Genomic DNA, 17,098 nt, shown 5'->3' on the forward strand with positions numbered 1-17,098 from the left:
CAATTTTTTTCTTTTGTGATTTTTGCTAGTTTTGTATATAAGTAAAACTCCAGAAATTGGGCTCATCTATCATTTTAGAGATTATTTATTGTAGGAGCGTCTCAATAAGTTTAATTCCACTGAAGTATTTTACAGAACACATGGAAATGTTTGCTTTTAAAATGTCTATATGCACCTATTTTAAAAAAAAAGTAAAAGAGAAGGAAAAAATATCTTATTCTTATAAATGTGCACATTTTTAAAAGAGAAAACAGAATTACTTCCTGCCTGAAGTGCAGTAGAATATCTTCTATTCTATTCATTCCATGTAGAAATGAAGAGGATCGTGATAGTCCCCAAATCCCTTCCATGTTTAACATTCTGGCTGGCTATTAAGGTTGCCAAATAGTTCAAAACATTTTCCATTCTGGTGCTTAAATACAGCAATGTAGGCCTTTAAGCTCTTGAAGTTTAAACATCTTTATAGTTCCAATTTTCTATTTATATTTGACAAGATTTTAAACTGTTCAACAGGGTTGGTCACTGGGTTATATAATAGGATGATGCCCACTCATTTGAAGAAGCTGTATTTGAATAAAGTGGATAACCTGTTGTGTTGTTTATTCCCACAGTCTTTATATGGTGCCTCAGTACCTGCTGTACCTCAGTTGCCTCTTTTCTATACATCAATCGACTTGGTAGACATCAGCATAAAAATGGCTGGGCTTAGGTTTTCAAATCCTTTTGGCCTCGCCAGTGCAACACCAACTACAAGTTCATCAATGATCCGAAGAGCTTTTGAAGCAGGATGGGCGTTTGCACTCACCAAAACGTTTTCTCTGGACAAGGTAATGATTTTTGTGGTTGTTTGTTTCTGTTCAAATAATCCCCCATTTATGGCATATACCTTATTTATAATAGTTTTCCAAGACAAGGTCAAAATGAACTTTAGGCTTTTGCATTTTTCGGATGAAAATTGAATCACAGTTAGAATCACTGAAATGTTTTTCCTGTTTTAGATAGGAAAACAGCAGACGAAAAGGATTCCCTGTGGATTTTCTTTCGCTTGTCATTGCCGATTATACAAAAAGGATGTAAAGTTCTATTATTCCAATGCAGGATATAACAGCAGACTCTCATGCTAGTTATTTGTGAATAAGTAATCATACGGTGCATTCAAGGACACGATACCATTCACATTGGACACTACTGGCAATTATATATTCTTTGGGATATATTTTTATCTAGAGATAAAATACTGGAGATAAAATGCTAAAATTACCCTCACTGTGGGGTCTATGTTCATATTATTATTATCTGTATTATTTTTTACTAATAATACAGATAGCCAGTGGTCTCCCATCCAACTACAAACCAACCCAACTTTGGTTTTTGAGAGTATGCAGCATCTAGGTCCTGTAGCTTGCAATAGGTAAAGTTTCTATTTATTACATACAGTACACTATATAATGTCTTTCTTTTAAGTTGATTAAGATCAGCCTTTAGTCAAAGGTCAGGAAATTAAATTCAGGTGTCCTCCCCACTTCTCAATTCATCTGTTTGGTAACCCTAGTATTGTGATGCCAGTCACAAATATAATGGTATAGGTTTACAAATGATTCTCTTTTTAAACATGCTTCGAATTTTTAAATAGGTTAGACTGAATTATTCCCATCACTAAATTACGCTCAGCAGTCAGTTCTTCTCAGTTGCAGGAACTTACACAAAGCTGGATCTGGCTAAACATCTTTTCTCCTTTCTAGACAAAGGCAATCTTTGTTCTAAAGAACAACAAAAATTGTCATGATAACACGGCAATCCACAAAAATGATTAAAGTTGGGTAAAAGCAGAAGGATTGTATTCAGGATGTCAATTGATGGTGACTTTAAGCCTTATTTAATAAATGTCTATGGAGATTTTCAGTCATCCAGGTCATGGTTGTCCCAAAGGTGCTTTTTCAAGAGGCAACTGGACTTTCTTGTTTTTCTTTGAAGATGTTTCACTTCTCATCCAAGAAGATTCTTCAGCTCTGAATAGATGGTGGGGAATGGAAGGATTTATACTCCTTCCAGACAGCAGGTCATTTGCATTCTTTTAGAGAGTCCTTGAGGCCATTTGGAGGTTTAGCTGTGTCTTCAGGGTCACCTGAGTAATGCAAGTGGGTGTGGAGTCTTCCTGGAACTGTTGAAAGGACTGTGTTGTAGACTGGAGATAGATGATGTTGTATCCCTACCCCTATGTTGAGCAAGGTCCGTTCAATTTTGACATAGGTGGCCTCTTTGACCCCTCTTTCAAATCATCAGTCCTCTCTATCCAAAATATGGACTTTGCTGTCTTCTAAAGGATGGCCTTTGCCTTTTAACAGCTGAATCCCATCCTTATGGGTTTTTTCTCCTATGTTGTGCGATGCATTTATGAAGTGTTTTGTTTTCCCAATATACAGATCTCCACCTGTCTCACTGTATTGTACTGCATATTGCTCAGTTTCTGTCTGGATGTTTTATCCTTAGGGCGGACAAACTTCTGCCTATTTAACAATCACATTTGTAGGCCAGTCACTTGTAAACATGTATTGTATTTAAGTTATTTTGGAATGCATGTGTTTACTGTATCACTGACTAGGTGCAGTTGGCGTGCTTAAAATCAGCCACAATTAATACTAGTAATGTCAGATACGATAACCTATAGTATTTACATGGAAGCAATTGCTTTAAAGATCCTCTTACTGTCCCTATGGATGGAGGAGAAGGGAACTAAAGTGTGTAAACTTAGGAGTTGCTATAGTTTGCAAGGAGATATTCTAAAAGTAGATGGGAGGTAAAAGTCTTGCTTTAAGCCAATGTGATGCAATAATTTATTTTCACCTTAAAATCCAAACTCCACCCCCAAAAAAAAACCTAAAAACAAAGTTGGCACTGCTTATTCTGGAGATACCATGGCAGTATCAGAAGATATTTTGGAGAGGGAGTTTTGGAGGAGAGAATCTTGGATCTTATTGTAAGCCATGGTGCAAGCTATCTATCCTGATGCTGTCCAGATGTTTTGCACTAAAACTTCCATCATGTATAATCATTGGCTATACTGTATTTAAAGACATTTGGAAGACAGTGCATACACCACTTCTGTTCTCAAAGGTTTCACATGACATGGAAACATAGATGAAATAATTTAATTGCTCTAGCACAATCATATTGTCGCTTCTTAATGTCCATTGCATTTTCTTGTTTAGCATACTTTCAAGACAATGATCATCCATGTAACATGCAAGACTGAGGTAAAGCCTGAAAGAATTCCAAGACGGCTTGAAAGCAAAATGCATTTTCTTGAAGTTATTTCCCTGTTAAACACAATCTTTTAAAATGTTCAGCTAACTAAACCCTCATTTTCAAACCTGGGGTTGTCCAAATGTTGCATTGTAATTGCAGTCTAACCAGAATTATTTTCTGGGTCACTGAAGCAGTCAATTCTTTAATTATGATATTGTAATAGCAGCCAGAACCTACTGATATTTCTTGCTATTTGCCATATTTCCAATGATCCATGTTCCCTCTTCCGGTAGGTTTGCTTTTGTTCTACCATTGTGCTTCTTTTAGTTTCCCTTGATGCTGTCTCACCAGCAGTGCAGAGCCTTTTATCATATGAATATTACTTCATCATTCATAAAAATCATGCGTACATTTGCAGTCTCCCATTTATTGGCTGGAGAACCTTAGTTTATAGGATTTTAACGTAACATTTGTGTAATTCCATATAACAAAATACTAAGTTTCAGCCATATGACCAGCATCCTCCAATCTGATAATCTCAAGAAAGACTTCAAGGCAGAGGTTGGGTATGTCTATGTAAGGCTTCTCCCTGCTACTGAATACAAATAGTCCTTGACTTATGACCAGAAGTGAGCCTAAAATTTCCATTAGTAAGCAAGATAGTTGTTAAGTGAGTTTGCACCCCATTTTACAAACTTATTTGCCATGTTTGTTAAGTGAATCACTACAATGGTTAAATGAATCATGTAGTCATTAAGTGAATCTAGTTTTCCCCCCCCTCCCTTGACTTTGCTTGGCGGAAGCTGGCTGAGAAAGTTGGAAATGGTGACCACCTGATCCTAGGAGACTTCATGCCAGTTGCCAAGCAACCAAATTTTGATTATGTGACCAGGAGGATGCTGCAATCATTACAATGGTTGTAAGGATGAAAAAAGGGACGCGGTGGCTCAGTGGGTTAGGACGCTGAGCTTGTCGATCAGAAGGTCAGCAGTTTGGTGGGTTGAATCCCGAGTGCCATGTAACAGAGTGAGCACCTGTTACTCATCCCAGCTTCTGCCAACCTAGCAGTTCGAAAGCACGTAAAAATGCAAGTAAAAAAATAGGGACCACTACGGTGGGAAGGTAACAGCATTCCGTGAGCCTTTGGCGTCTAGTCATGCTGGCCACATGACCACGGAGACGTCCTCGGACAAGCGCTGGCTCTTCGGCTTTGAAACAGAGATGAGCACCGGCCCCTAGAGTCGGAAACGACTAGCAGGCATGTGCGGGGGAAACTTTACCTTTACCTTAAGGATGAAAACCATCCTAAATCACTTTTTCAGTGCTGTTATAAGTTTGAACGGTCACTAAACAAATGGTTGTAAGTCGTATGTGTAAAAATGAAATGTCAGCTTTGTGTTGCTCTTCAGCCTCATATTCTAAACAGGCAAATTATCTTATACATAAAATCTGCACCAATTCTTCTACATTTACTTTAGTTGTCCTTGGGCAAAGAACTAATCCCCATGTGGCATTTCTGGTGGTTTGACTTTGAGATCCCTGCTCTAGAGCCAGGTTACCAAATCCTGGAGACGTTATCTTAATTTTCCCCCTCATTCTGTCATTTGTAAACATTCCTCTGTTCTGTACTCTGTTCTGGAATCCTCTATTCTAGAAAAGAAGACTTCCAAGATCCCTTCCAGCTCTATTCTGATTGATTGATTGACCCTTATGCAACCCATATCTTTCAAAGATATTGCAAGAACAAACCTTATGTCAAACACAAGGCTCGGGGGCCGGATCCAGCCCGTGAAGTGGTTTCATGTGGCCCCCCCGAAGCCATCCTGGAAACAGTGAGGGAACGGCCCCCACTGCCTTGGCCCTGGCCCAGAGACCCTCCTCCTGCCAGAGACCCTCAGATCTGTCCCACTACTGCCCAGGCCCCCATAGGCACCCTTGATGCGAACGATGTAGAGCTGGCCATGCCCACCCAGTAGGCCATACACACTCTAGCCACACCCACCCAGTAGGCCACGCCCACCCAGGCCACACCCACCCAGCCCCTTGAGGGCAACTGCAATGCTGATGCGGCCCTCAATGAAATTGAGTTTGACACCCCTGCTCTAAATGCTTTTGCATCTGTCTTTCTTTTCTTTCTTAATATCAACCATCCCTAAGCCTATGTTGATAGCAAGGATATGATTTGTATATGAATGGGAGAAAAGACTTGAGAATTTAATACGATTTGTCCTGATTTTATCTTATTTATAAATCACCTCATTTAGTTCTGAATCTAAGAAATCATTTGAAAAGGGCAAATCACACACACACCCTTTTCTTTTTTCTTTTACATTGCTAGCTGAAATGCTGTTTTTCTTAAATTAGTATTTCTGAAACATTTCCAGAATCATCTTTTTAAATGTCATCTTTTAAAATGTTTGTCATTCAAAATGTGGTGATAATTGGCATACCCATGCTAGTGCTTGTAATCCATGACAAGTTTTGTAAATTTTTGGAGGATGGCCAATGTTTGTGGCCTCATGGGCACTTCTAATATTCTGAGGGTACCATCTCAAAAGGTGGCAAGGATCTAGGGAAAAGTAATTAAAGACGATTAAATTGAATACAAACTTATGCTTTTTAATTCATTTAATTCTAACCCCCCATTTACCTATTTTAAAAGTATGCTTTTAATAGTGGCAGTACCATAAATACATTTTCTTGTCTTTTTAAATTATTAAATTATTTCTTTAAAAAGATGAATAACAATTGAACAAATTTGGATATAATTTACATGTTATACTTTCTTTTCTCCTCCCAAATATCTAGTATAGGACTCTATGTTCTGCTTTAGCCCTAAAAGCTTGTTTAAGCGCAAAGGAACACTGACCTGAGTGAATGTCACCAACAACGTTAAATGTACACCCTGCATACATTTACAAAGAAGCACCGGTGATGTGGAAAAGTGATTGTTAGCTATTTCTTGCAAAGTAAAACGGCAGCTCTCGAGGTGAAGATCTGATGGAAGATGTAATAGTAATAATAGCAGCAACAGCTAGCGTGAGTGACAAAATATAAAAGCTTGATGTCCTTTTAGTATGGATACTGTCCAACTCTAGAATTTGAATCATTGAGGGAGATTCACCAGTAGATTTAACATGTGCTCCACTGTTCCTATTAAGTGCTGATGAAATACGACTCCTCAATCAGGTTTCTTCAGTGTTGTAGGGAAGCTGGGTGTCACCAATTGCAGGCAAAGATATTGCTATTTCACAAATTGCTGGTTGTAACACTGGTCAAAGGTCTAGCTATTAATGAAAGATTTCAAAGACTTCCATTCTATCACTGGAAACTCCCTCCTGGCCGTTCATTCATCTCAGGGCAAGTCTTTACAACATCAGGAAGGTTTAAAAAAAAAAAAGTAGAGATGACGGAATTGGCATGGAGATGGACCGAGAGAAACGTAAACCTGCTGGATTCTAAGTCCCTCCGCTTACAAACCAGAATGCACGTCAGCTCAGAAACTGGCCTCTCTTCATACTTTTTGTGTTTGAATTGTTTGTGGTGGGTAACGATTATGCATGAAAAGCAAATCAGCAACATTTGTTCTTCTACCTAATCAACAGGAATCTGGCATTGATTAGATACTGCATCCCATGCTTGAAAGTGTGGGGCAAATGTTGAGGCTAGAATCCTGCATTCTTTCCCTATGATATGTATTTAGCAGAGTATAAATATGTTAGAATCAAGCCCATTAAGAGTACCTAAGGACAGACACGTATGGCCAAAAAAGACAAGCAAAGTTAATTAAAAATGTTATATGTGCAAGCAATATAACAATATCCCTATGTAGGAAAGGAAAAGGTAAAGACATTCACCGTTCTAGTAGGAAGCAGTGCAAAGGAGTAGAACTAACTCTTATCAATATTCCAATCAGGAGAAATCTGAGCAAAGAACAAAAAAAAGGAACAAAAAGAAAGTTCCTGGCGTGCCATCTCTAGTCCTAATTCCCTTGGTGGTGAATGGAATGAAAGCAGTGTCCAAGACAAAGTAGTTGCCCTCTGCCTGCTGGTGAAAAATATAATAAACATTTCCCTGTATTTCATGGCTTTCATATTAGAAACCAAGGCAGCACTTGGTATAAAAATACCTTGTTCTGATCAACAAATTAATGGATATGACTCACACAATTCAATTGAAAGTTGGATAACTGCAATATTTCTTTATTAAACTATACATTGCAGCCATACGAGATAAGACAAAAATATTTTTGTTTTTGTTTTTCCCCCCTATATAATATATAATACAAATAATAAGAATGCAAAAATGTCGTTCTAATTTTAGACAAAGAGTATTTCAATATATAGTAGTGTGAACAGAGTAGGAATATTAAACACCAAGAGATGATACCAGAAATATTTTCTTTGATTTTAGCTGTTTCTTTCAATGTAATTCTGATTAATCGGGGAAATCTGTCTTCACTCTGTTGGTGGCATACTTTGATTTGTGATGCTGTCACTTTTAATAACTTAGAGAAGCAGTTGCTTTTATTAAATCTCCCTCGTTGAAATAAATATGTGGAACAGTTTCAGCTGAAATCTCCAAGCATTCTCTTTGTCTCTCTCACCCGCTAAACATATATTGGCCTGGTTCACATGACAATAAAGTATAGGTTATTTGTTACAAAAGTGAGCCTGAGTGAATTTTAGACTTGGGCACTTTCATTCCATTTAAGGATGACTATGAGGAAAACTTCCAAAACTGAAATAATAGATTAACTATTATTTGAAATGCAGTCTGGGTTGAAGCAAACCAACCTGAGGCAAAAATTTAGGAAGCTGGCTCAGTAGTATTTGAGACTGTCTGAAAATTATTCCAATAAAATTAAACTGCTGAAAAGTTTTGTACCCAAATGCAGCATCTACCTGATGCAATATTTTATCTAATAGTCTCAGAAATTAATGATTAAAGCCCAGTTCAGCCTTTAGAAATACTGTCTCTCTCTGTTTTAGAAGCAGAATGCAGAGTAAACACATAACAAGATAGATGATATGACATACCTGTAAAGGTTGCTTGCCAGTTAGAACCATTGCCTGAATGAACAAACTAATTATGCTAAGAAATAGCATTTCTCCATAATATAGATACTCAGATTCATGCTACAACTAATAGAGTTTCCATAGGGACCAATATGGGTGACATCTCTCTTTCTTTTGTAATGCTAAGATCTGGAGCACAATAGCTTGCTCTGTCCTTTGTGATGTCAGTGTTTCTGTTGAACTGAACTCACAAAATTAAAAGGCCATTTTCTTTGTCTCACAGTAATTCACAAAATGCTTTAATTACAGTTTAAGATTTCAAGTCAGCTTGTCCCCTATCCCTCCAAAATGATTTAAAACAATATTAAAAATGTGAAATTCTTGAAGGCAGGGCTAGATGAATCAAAAGTTGGAATTAAGATTGCCAGGAGAAATATCAACAACCTAAGATATGCAGATGATACCACTCTAATGGCAGAAAGTGAAGAAGAACTAAAGAGCCTCTTGTTGAGAGTGAAGAAGGAGAGTGCAAAAGTGGGCTTGAAACTTAACATTAAGAAAACCAAGATCGTGGCATCCGGCCCTCTCAATTCCTGGCAAATAGATGGAGAAGAAATGGAGGTAGTGACAGATTTTATTTTCCTGGGCTCCAAGATCACTGCAGATGGGGACTGCAGCCAAGAAATTAAAAGATGCTTGCTCCTGGGGAGGAAAGCCATGGCAAACTAGACAGCACACTAAAAAGCAGAGATATCACCCTGCCAACAAAAGTGCGTATAGTCAAGGCTATGGTCTTCCCAGTTGTAATGTATGGCTGTGAAAGTTGGACCATAAGAAAGGCTGAGCGCCAAAGAATTGAAGCCTTTGAACTATGGTGCTGGAGAAGACTCCTGCGAGTCCCTTGGACTGCAAGGCGATCAAACTGGTCAGTCCTAGAGGAGATCAACCCTGACTGCTCTTTAGAAGGCCAGATCCTGAAGTTGAAACACAAATACTTTGGCCACCTAATGAGAAGGAAGGACTCACTGGAGAAAAGCCTAATGCTGGGAAAGATTGAGGGCAATAGAAGAAGGGGACGACAGAGAATGAGGTGGCTGGATGGAGTCACTAAAGCAGTAGGCATGAGCTTAAATGGACTCCAGAAGATGGTAGAGGACAGGAAGGCCTGGAGGTCGCGATGGGTCGGACACAACTTCGCAGCTAACAACAGCAACAGAGTTTGTTCTGTGGAGTTGGTTAGAATATGAAATATTAATATTTTACAATTCAGTTAAATTTGCCCAGCTTGCATGTGATAAAGTAAGTATATGTTTATCATGGGAGTTGCATGAGAATTAGAGCCTGAGCCTGAACATCAGCTTGAAATTTTATTATCTTGTACTTCTGACAGTGTTTCCCTTGTTATTTTTCTAGACTGACAGCTGAATATTGCACAGATTGTATATTTATTTATTTATTTATTTGCAGACTATTTAGAACACCTTTGTTTCCTTTTAAGAAATAAACTGAAGCAAGGTTTTGAACTGGTTTTTGACTGTTGTTCTAGGTGTGTGTGTGTGTGTGTGTGTGAGAGAGAGAGAGAGAGAGAGAGATTTTAGATACTCAAAAAAAAGTCTAGTTCGCAATGGCCAGAACCACTTAATTTGCAGTTAAATGCCAGCTGATATCTCAGTAAGCAGAAATATTCTATGCTTTATTTTATAGTTCCTATGAAAACCCACAGCTTTTCCTTGGAGAGACAAATAATCAGATAGTTAATGTCAAATGAAAAAAATGAGCTATTTACATTTCCATTAAGTACCATCAAAGAAAAAAAAATATTAATACCAATATTATATTTGAAAGGAGGGATGGATGGAGGAGGGTTGGCACTTTGCAAGTTATCCTTACATGTGTTGTTGCTTCAAGATAACTTGCTGTTTTAAAAATAAATATCCCCCTGTTCTGCCCACTTTGAGTTTTTAAATACTATTTTTATTAAAGATTATAATTGTTATATTTATTTAAATTTATTTACCACCATCTCAACCACATGATTACTGATAGTGGCTTGCAATATTAAAAAGAATAAAACAATGCAACAATATGTATAGAAAAAGTAAAAGGCTATAAAAATACAAATTATCAGCTATAAATAAAGCTAAAAGGTGGGATCTCTTATTAACTGATTTTTCAGGGCAAATTAGTTGCAGGGAAAGTCTTTAAAAAAAACTTGAAAAATCCCATAGCATCCTTTATTGTACAGTACAATCTTACTTGATATTTGAAGGTTAAAAAAATGAGCTAAGACCATTAAGTTAAGATGACTATTATTTAAATGCAGCATTTCATCAAAATCCTTTCGCCGCGGCCTCAAAACACTCCTGTTCCACCAGGCCGACCTAGACTGACAGGCATTTTAATTAATTTATATTTAGTACTTTTAATTTATTTTTTAAATTCTCTAATTTAATTTATTGCACAGATGTTCTCAATTTTATTTCTATCTTGATCTCTGTACTTATTATATGTTTTGCTGTTAGCCGCCCTGAGTCCTTCGGGAGATAGGGCGGGATATAAATCCCATCAATAAATAAATAAATAAAATCAGTATTAAACATTTCTTGGATTATTGTTGGATTCCCGACTTCATCTTCCCTACCAGCTAGGTTTATCCAATTAAATAGAAATGATACTGAGCACTAGAAGAGATTTTAAAAATTAGCACGGAGTTGTATCCAAATGATGTCAGGACACAGATATCTTAGGGCAGCTTTCCCTTGCATTATTTAGAGGTGTTGTATTTCAGTTTCCATAATCCCTAGCTGACATAGCTACGGAATTTAGGGGAGTTAAGTCCAACACAAGAAGGCAACAGTTTGAGAAAGACTGCTTTAGGATATTGTACATTTAGCAAATTTGTATTCAAGTGAGAAAATAACATAGGCTTCTAAAAACACCTCTTCAGATACTCTTGCAGTTGCTTAGCATTTGTAGTCAAAGTCCTGTTTCTTATAAATCTTCCAGATTTTCAACACTCTATATTTAACTAAAATTGTATGAGTACACACAAACTTAGAATATTCTTTATTGCAGTTGCCATTAGGATTTTTTGTTTGCAAAATTTTGCCTCTGTATTTGCATTGACAGGAAGGAAATGTGAATATTACCTGTTGGTAACAATGAAGCAAAAATTCTGACTCCTACCATTTCCTCAAAGTATGATTATAATCTCAAAAAAGGGGACAGCTTTCAGCACTACAAAGTGCCCCATTATTATATATCTTAGGTGACTAAATGATATGTTTGTTTATAAAAAGTTATTTTCATGGAATAGATGTGGCTACAGTTCATTTGGGTGGGTTGGTGTTTCTTCTATAATTTCAGAAAACAGGATTTTCTATAAACAGACAGTGGGTTAGAATATTTTGAAAATATACCAGCAGGTACTATTGGGGAAAAAATCCTTCCATACTGAAAAGATTTCAAAGACTTAAAATATATGGCATGGAATATTTGATTGACAAAAATATCTAAGGAACACAATTGTTTATAAAATAAATCCGTATAAACCCCAATACAGATAAATATTACTGTCATTTGGATTAATGTGAGAAAAAAATGAAATTCTATTGGATGTCTCACTTCATTAATATTCTACGTTTCTTGGTTCAAAAGCAGAATATCAAACTATATTTTTTAAGAATGCACATCTTGAAAGAAAATACATTCAGTAATATCTAATATCTATTTTGAGGAAAAATATATGTAGCAATGTGGATTTCATACATGCTAAAATACCGGTCATATTTTTAAAAAAGAAATTACAGTTAAATATGCCTACACACATTTGGTTTGCCCCATGCCAGGCTGCTTGGGTTAAATTTTCTAAGAAATAAATGGGTCCCATAAATTTTCTAAGAAATAAAAATGATGTGCAGCTGAAGTCTATCCAGATGCCCAGAACAAGGAGAAAGGGTAACAAAGTCCCAGTAAATATGCTAAAGAAATGGATGAGCATAGGAGATGATAAGTGGTGATCTGATAAATTATTAAATCCATTTTGTGATGGGCAAGTTATTGTGTAATCTTCATAACTTGTTCCCAAACAAGAGATGAAGAAGTAGCCATTTCATATATTAAACTTGTGTATTGCTTTAAAAGATTTAGTTTAAGGTTCGGAGGGGGAATGAGTAGGATTGCACCTTCAAGGCCATCTCTCTAACTAAAGAAGATAAGGCCTTGGTGGATTTTCTAATGGAAGGGAAACTGATTCTTTAAATTAATTGGAGAATATGATTAATGACAAAATTAGAAATGTGGAGAATTGTGTTTTAATATATTGTGCAAGGGGCGGAGATTTCAGATTCCAACTTCCTTCGAGCAAGCATTTGCCGGTGTATTAGGCTAATAAAGGACTTTTAAGGTAAACAATGCCTCAGAGTCACTTGAAAAGCCAATACGTCAGAAAATTGACAGTACCATTAGCCCCAAAAGCATCTCTTACCTGGTAAGAAAAAATTCCTATCTGATCATTTCTACTAGTTAATATAAGCATAAGGTAAAGGTAAAGGTTCCCCCGCACATGCATGCTAGTCGTTTCCGACTCTAGGGGATGGTGCTCATCTCCGTTTCAAAGCTGAAGAGCCAGCATTTGTCCGAGAACGACTCAATCAGTGAGATTTAATACTATGAGTAAGCCTCTTTTTTATTTGCTGGATTGTAAATAAACCTGACTCCCTCTTCCTCCCTCCCTCTTCCTTCCTCCCTCCCTAAAACAGCAGCATATAGTTTAGGCTGGCAAAAAGTTCAATCTCTAGATAGACCACACACATGGTTTTCTCCTTCTCTATTTGTTATATAATATCATATGTTGCTCTTTGCCTAGAACTGTGTAGTGCAGGGATTTGAGGGTGCTAGAAATGTAGTAGTAGTTGTGTGTTAGAATGCACAGAGTAGAGAAGGCTGTCACAGCAGTCAATAAGATCTGAGAGGTGTTGACTAATTGCCTGCTAATTACACAGTAAATTGTCTAATTAAGCTGATGGTTAATTAGGGTGCGCTTGCACAGCAGTCTTGTGGAATTTTTGTCTGATGTCTAGGAAACAGCTTGTATAATTGGCAAACTGGTAAAGACTGGCAGAAAACATGACTAGAAAGCACATTGCCAGTAGATGACAGAATAATAATATCTTTAAAATAATTCTTGTCTTGTGTATATTAATGGATTTGTTTGATTCCATTGTTGTATGTCCAGTATTTAAGGAATGTGCTCTTATAGTACAAGATTGTGCAACTTCATCATTATCAATTTTTTAAAAACTTTGCAGTTTTTCTTAAAGTTTCCATCTTAATTTAATAATGGGTAGATTGTTTGGATTCTTACTATTCTTTTATTTAAGAAAGTAATACATTTTAAAAGTGGGATGTTATATTTTCTACTGTACATTTACACATACTCTTATATTATAGTCATTGCCTGATGAGGATATTAAATTCTGAAAGGTAGCAATTTGATAAAAAAATATAAACAGGTGAAAGAAAGCCAGCTTTAAAATGAACTAAGGAACAATACTGCTTAGAATTTAATTTCTTTAAAAATATTAAAGTTATTTAAAATCATTGAGAAATGACATTACTAATAAAAACTATTTCTCTATCTTCCATCATATTGTGCAATTGGAGCAGCTAATCCCAGGCCCATTTTTTGCATATTTAATTTATTTTAATTTATTAATATTTCTATACCGCCCTTCTCCCTGAGGACTCAGGGCGGTGTATAGGGCAAGAATAAAACACAGAAATGTACAAAAATTAAAAGATAATTAAATGCATGCCCGATTAAAATACAATAGATACATAGTAAAAACCCCAATAAAAAATGATAAAAAATCCCCACCAATCCCCCCTCAGGCCAGGCCGGCTTGCTCGAACAAGTATGTTTTCAGATCGCGGCGAAAGGAGCGCAGATCGGGCGCCGTCCGGAGCTCAACCGGTAACTGGTTCCATAGCTCCGGGGCGCCCACAGAGAAGGATCTCCCCCTGGGGGCCACGAGACGGCATTCTCTGACCGGTGGCACCCTGAGGAGGCCCTCTCTGTGGGAACGCACAGGACAACCATCTCATATCACATTACTATGATGTCAAATCAGCTGATTTGAAGTGGTACAGGTTTTCCTCTTTGGGTGGAAAGGAAAAATAAAGAGCAGAATGAATGTATTTAGAATAACCAAGAAAGAAAATTTAGGATGGGTGGGGAAGAAACCTTTCAATCTAACCATGAGCATATTAAAACTTCTCCATTATACCTTCCTGTCACAGGGAATGTAAAGGAATGTTGGGTTTGTAACACATTAAACTCTGTGGGAGAGTGGAGACTGGTAAGAGAGAACATGATTTAGGATTTAGGATTTATTAAATTTATATGCCACCCTTCTCCCTAAGATCTCAGGGCGGCTCACAACAATAAAAATTAAGAGACATAAAAGACAAAAATTAAAAAAGAATTAAACAATGAATATAAGAAATACGGGACAATTTACACAATAAAAACCAAATTAAAAACCATGGTCAGTCCAGGCCCACTTGTTGGAACAACCATGTCTTCAGGTCACGGCGGAAGGATCGAAGGTCAGGGGCTGTCCGCAGCTCCGGAGGCAGTTCTTTCCAGAGGGTTGGCATGCCCATAGACAAGGCTCTCCCCCTGGGGGTCGCCAGCCGGCATTGCTGGCCGACGGAACCCTGAGGAGGCCGACTCTGTGGGAGCGAACTGGGCGATGGGAGGTTGATATTGGCAGCAGGTGATCTCGCAAGTACCCCAGGCCTAAGCCATGTAGGGCTTTAAAGGTAATTACCAGCACCTTGAATCACACCCGGAGGGCAACCAGATCTGCCCAAGAGAACATTTTAAAGGGAAAAGAAAGAATATTGGGCAGAAAGAGAAGGGGGCTCAATGAAAATCTTGGCAAGGCTTATGTGGGACATTGAAACATTTTGATGGACTAAAAGAGCTGGGATGAATGCATAGAAAGGCATGATGCAAAAAATTAAAGTTTCCATGTACTCACATTGCCCTCCCACTTGTGAATGATCTTTTCCAATTAATAATAAAAAAGTTTTCTTGTTGTTGTTGTTGTTGTTATATATTTAAATTAAATTACATATATAATGAATATTCAAAATATGTATTTATTTAAAATATTTTATTAAATAATAAAAATCAGCGCAATGCCTAAAGGATTCCCTCAATATTTGGAAATGTTGAATTTAACAAACCTGAACACCCTAATTTTACAAAACAACACTTTGCTTGCAGCTGTTTAGTTCCAGAGTTGCTACCTTAATAATTCTTGGTCCTTGGTTAGGACTTGAGTTATTAAATTTCCACCAATCTTAAATTGTAATCTAACTGCAAATTACTCATAATAATAATATTTTAGGGCTTTTAATGAATAAAAGCAAATTGTATGCATCTGTGGATACTATTGCAATTTTTTTATGTGCCTTCAAGTCAATCTGTATTCCTGCCAACTGCCTGGACTAATCCCTGTATTTTTATTGGCAAGATTTTCAGAAGTGATTTGCCATTTCCTCCTTCCTAAGGCTGAGAAAAAGTGACTGGCCCAAAGGCACCTCAGAGGCTTTCTTTCTAAAGTAGAGCTAGAAATCACAGTTTTCTAATTTGTATCCTGGCACTTTAATCACTAGACCAAACTGGCTCTCATTATACAGTAGTATAAAAACCACCTCAACCCAGACCACATATGTGCCATGCTGGACCTCTGGCTGACTACTACCAATTTTAAATGCAATGAAGGTCCCCCTCAAATGGTATTATTGAGTATTATACTAATAGAAATATTAATACTATCTTGTAATAATATTAAATAATACTGTTAAATGATAGTATTAAAACAATATTTTTAAATTTTTAGTAGTTGGTGGCCCAGAGCGGGGGAGTGGAAAAGAAGGGGTGGTTTTGTGGAAGGGGTAAATGCATGCACGTACGTATGCATGCACACGAATACTCATTGCTCATGTGAGTGGTACTGAGATTGCTCACATGAGTAGGGCTGCGAGAGCCTGCGACGCTTGCAGCAATGCTCACACAAGTGAGCACATGCCCACACCAGCCAACCACTCAAGTGGCCTGTTAGCCAATAGGCCACAGGTGCAGGTTGTGGACGGCTGGCCTAGAACACCAACAATCCAGAACAATATTTTTAAAATTAACTTTCTGGAGAAAATGAAGAGGTATTTAAAAAAACATCTGGTTAGGGGTAAGTTGTCCTTTACAGCAGGGGTCCCCAACTCCTGGTACAGGGACGCGGCATGCCAGCAATGGGTCTGCACAAACAAGCAAAGCCCCATCTGTGGGATGCAGGCAGCACACAAAACCACACACTCTCCAGTCAATGGAAAAACCTTTCTCCATGGAACTGGTCCCTGGTGCTCAAAAGATTGGAGACCTCTGCTTTACAGAGTACAATATTCTATGCTAATTAAAGTTTCCCAGACTGCAAGAGAGGTGGATTAAAACCCTAGCATTGGTCACCCCAAATAAAGCATGTTCAAGATACATATCTAAATTCAGTATCAGGCTTAAAGCTTATAGTGTGAGGTACAGATAATCAATACACACCTACCTCAGAGTCAATCCCATTGCTACATTAATGTTGATTTTCCTTACATTCTTAATTTACTTCGTTTCAAAATATACACTTCAGAAAAAAAATAATTTAAATTTTAAAAAATAAGCATAAATTTTGTTTCAAAATTCAAATAATAATTTATCATATAAGCATGTCAAGAATTGTGTAAAAATGTTAAGGATGATAAAATCATCATACATAAAA

General features: G+C 37.2%; 1 protein-coding gene across 2 annotated transcripts in view; it reads left to right on the forward strand.

Annotated features, from left to right (window-relative positions):
* Positions 1–17,098, forward strand: part of DPYD (dihydropyrimidine dehydrogenase) — a 597,578-nt gene that overhangs the window by 344,741 nt on the left and 235,739 nt on the right. For both annotated transcript variants that reach the window (XM_083361143.1, XM_083361144.1), the window contains exon 13: positions 612–827. In XM_083361143.1, the coding sequence (XP_083217269.1) occupies positions 612–827 (216 nt within the window). The remainder of the gene's footprint in view (positions 1–611; positions 828–17,098) is intronic.

The sequence above is a fragment of the Vipera ursinii genome (assembly GCF_947247035.1).
Source record: "Vipera ursinii genome assembly, chromosome: 3".
Classification (NCBI taxonomy): Eukaryota; Metazoa; Chordata; class Lepidosauria; order Squamata; family Viperidae; genus Vipera; species Vipera ursinii.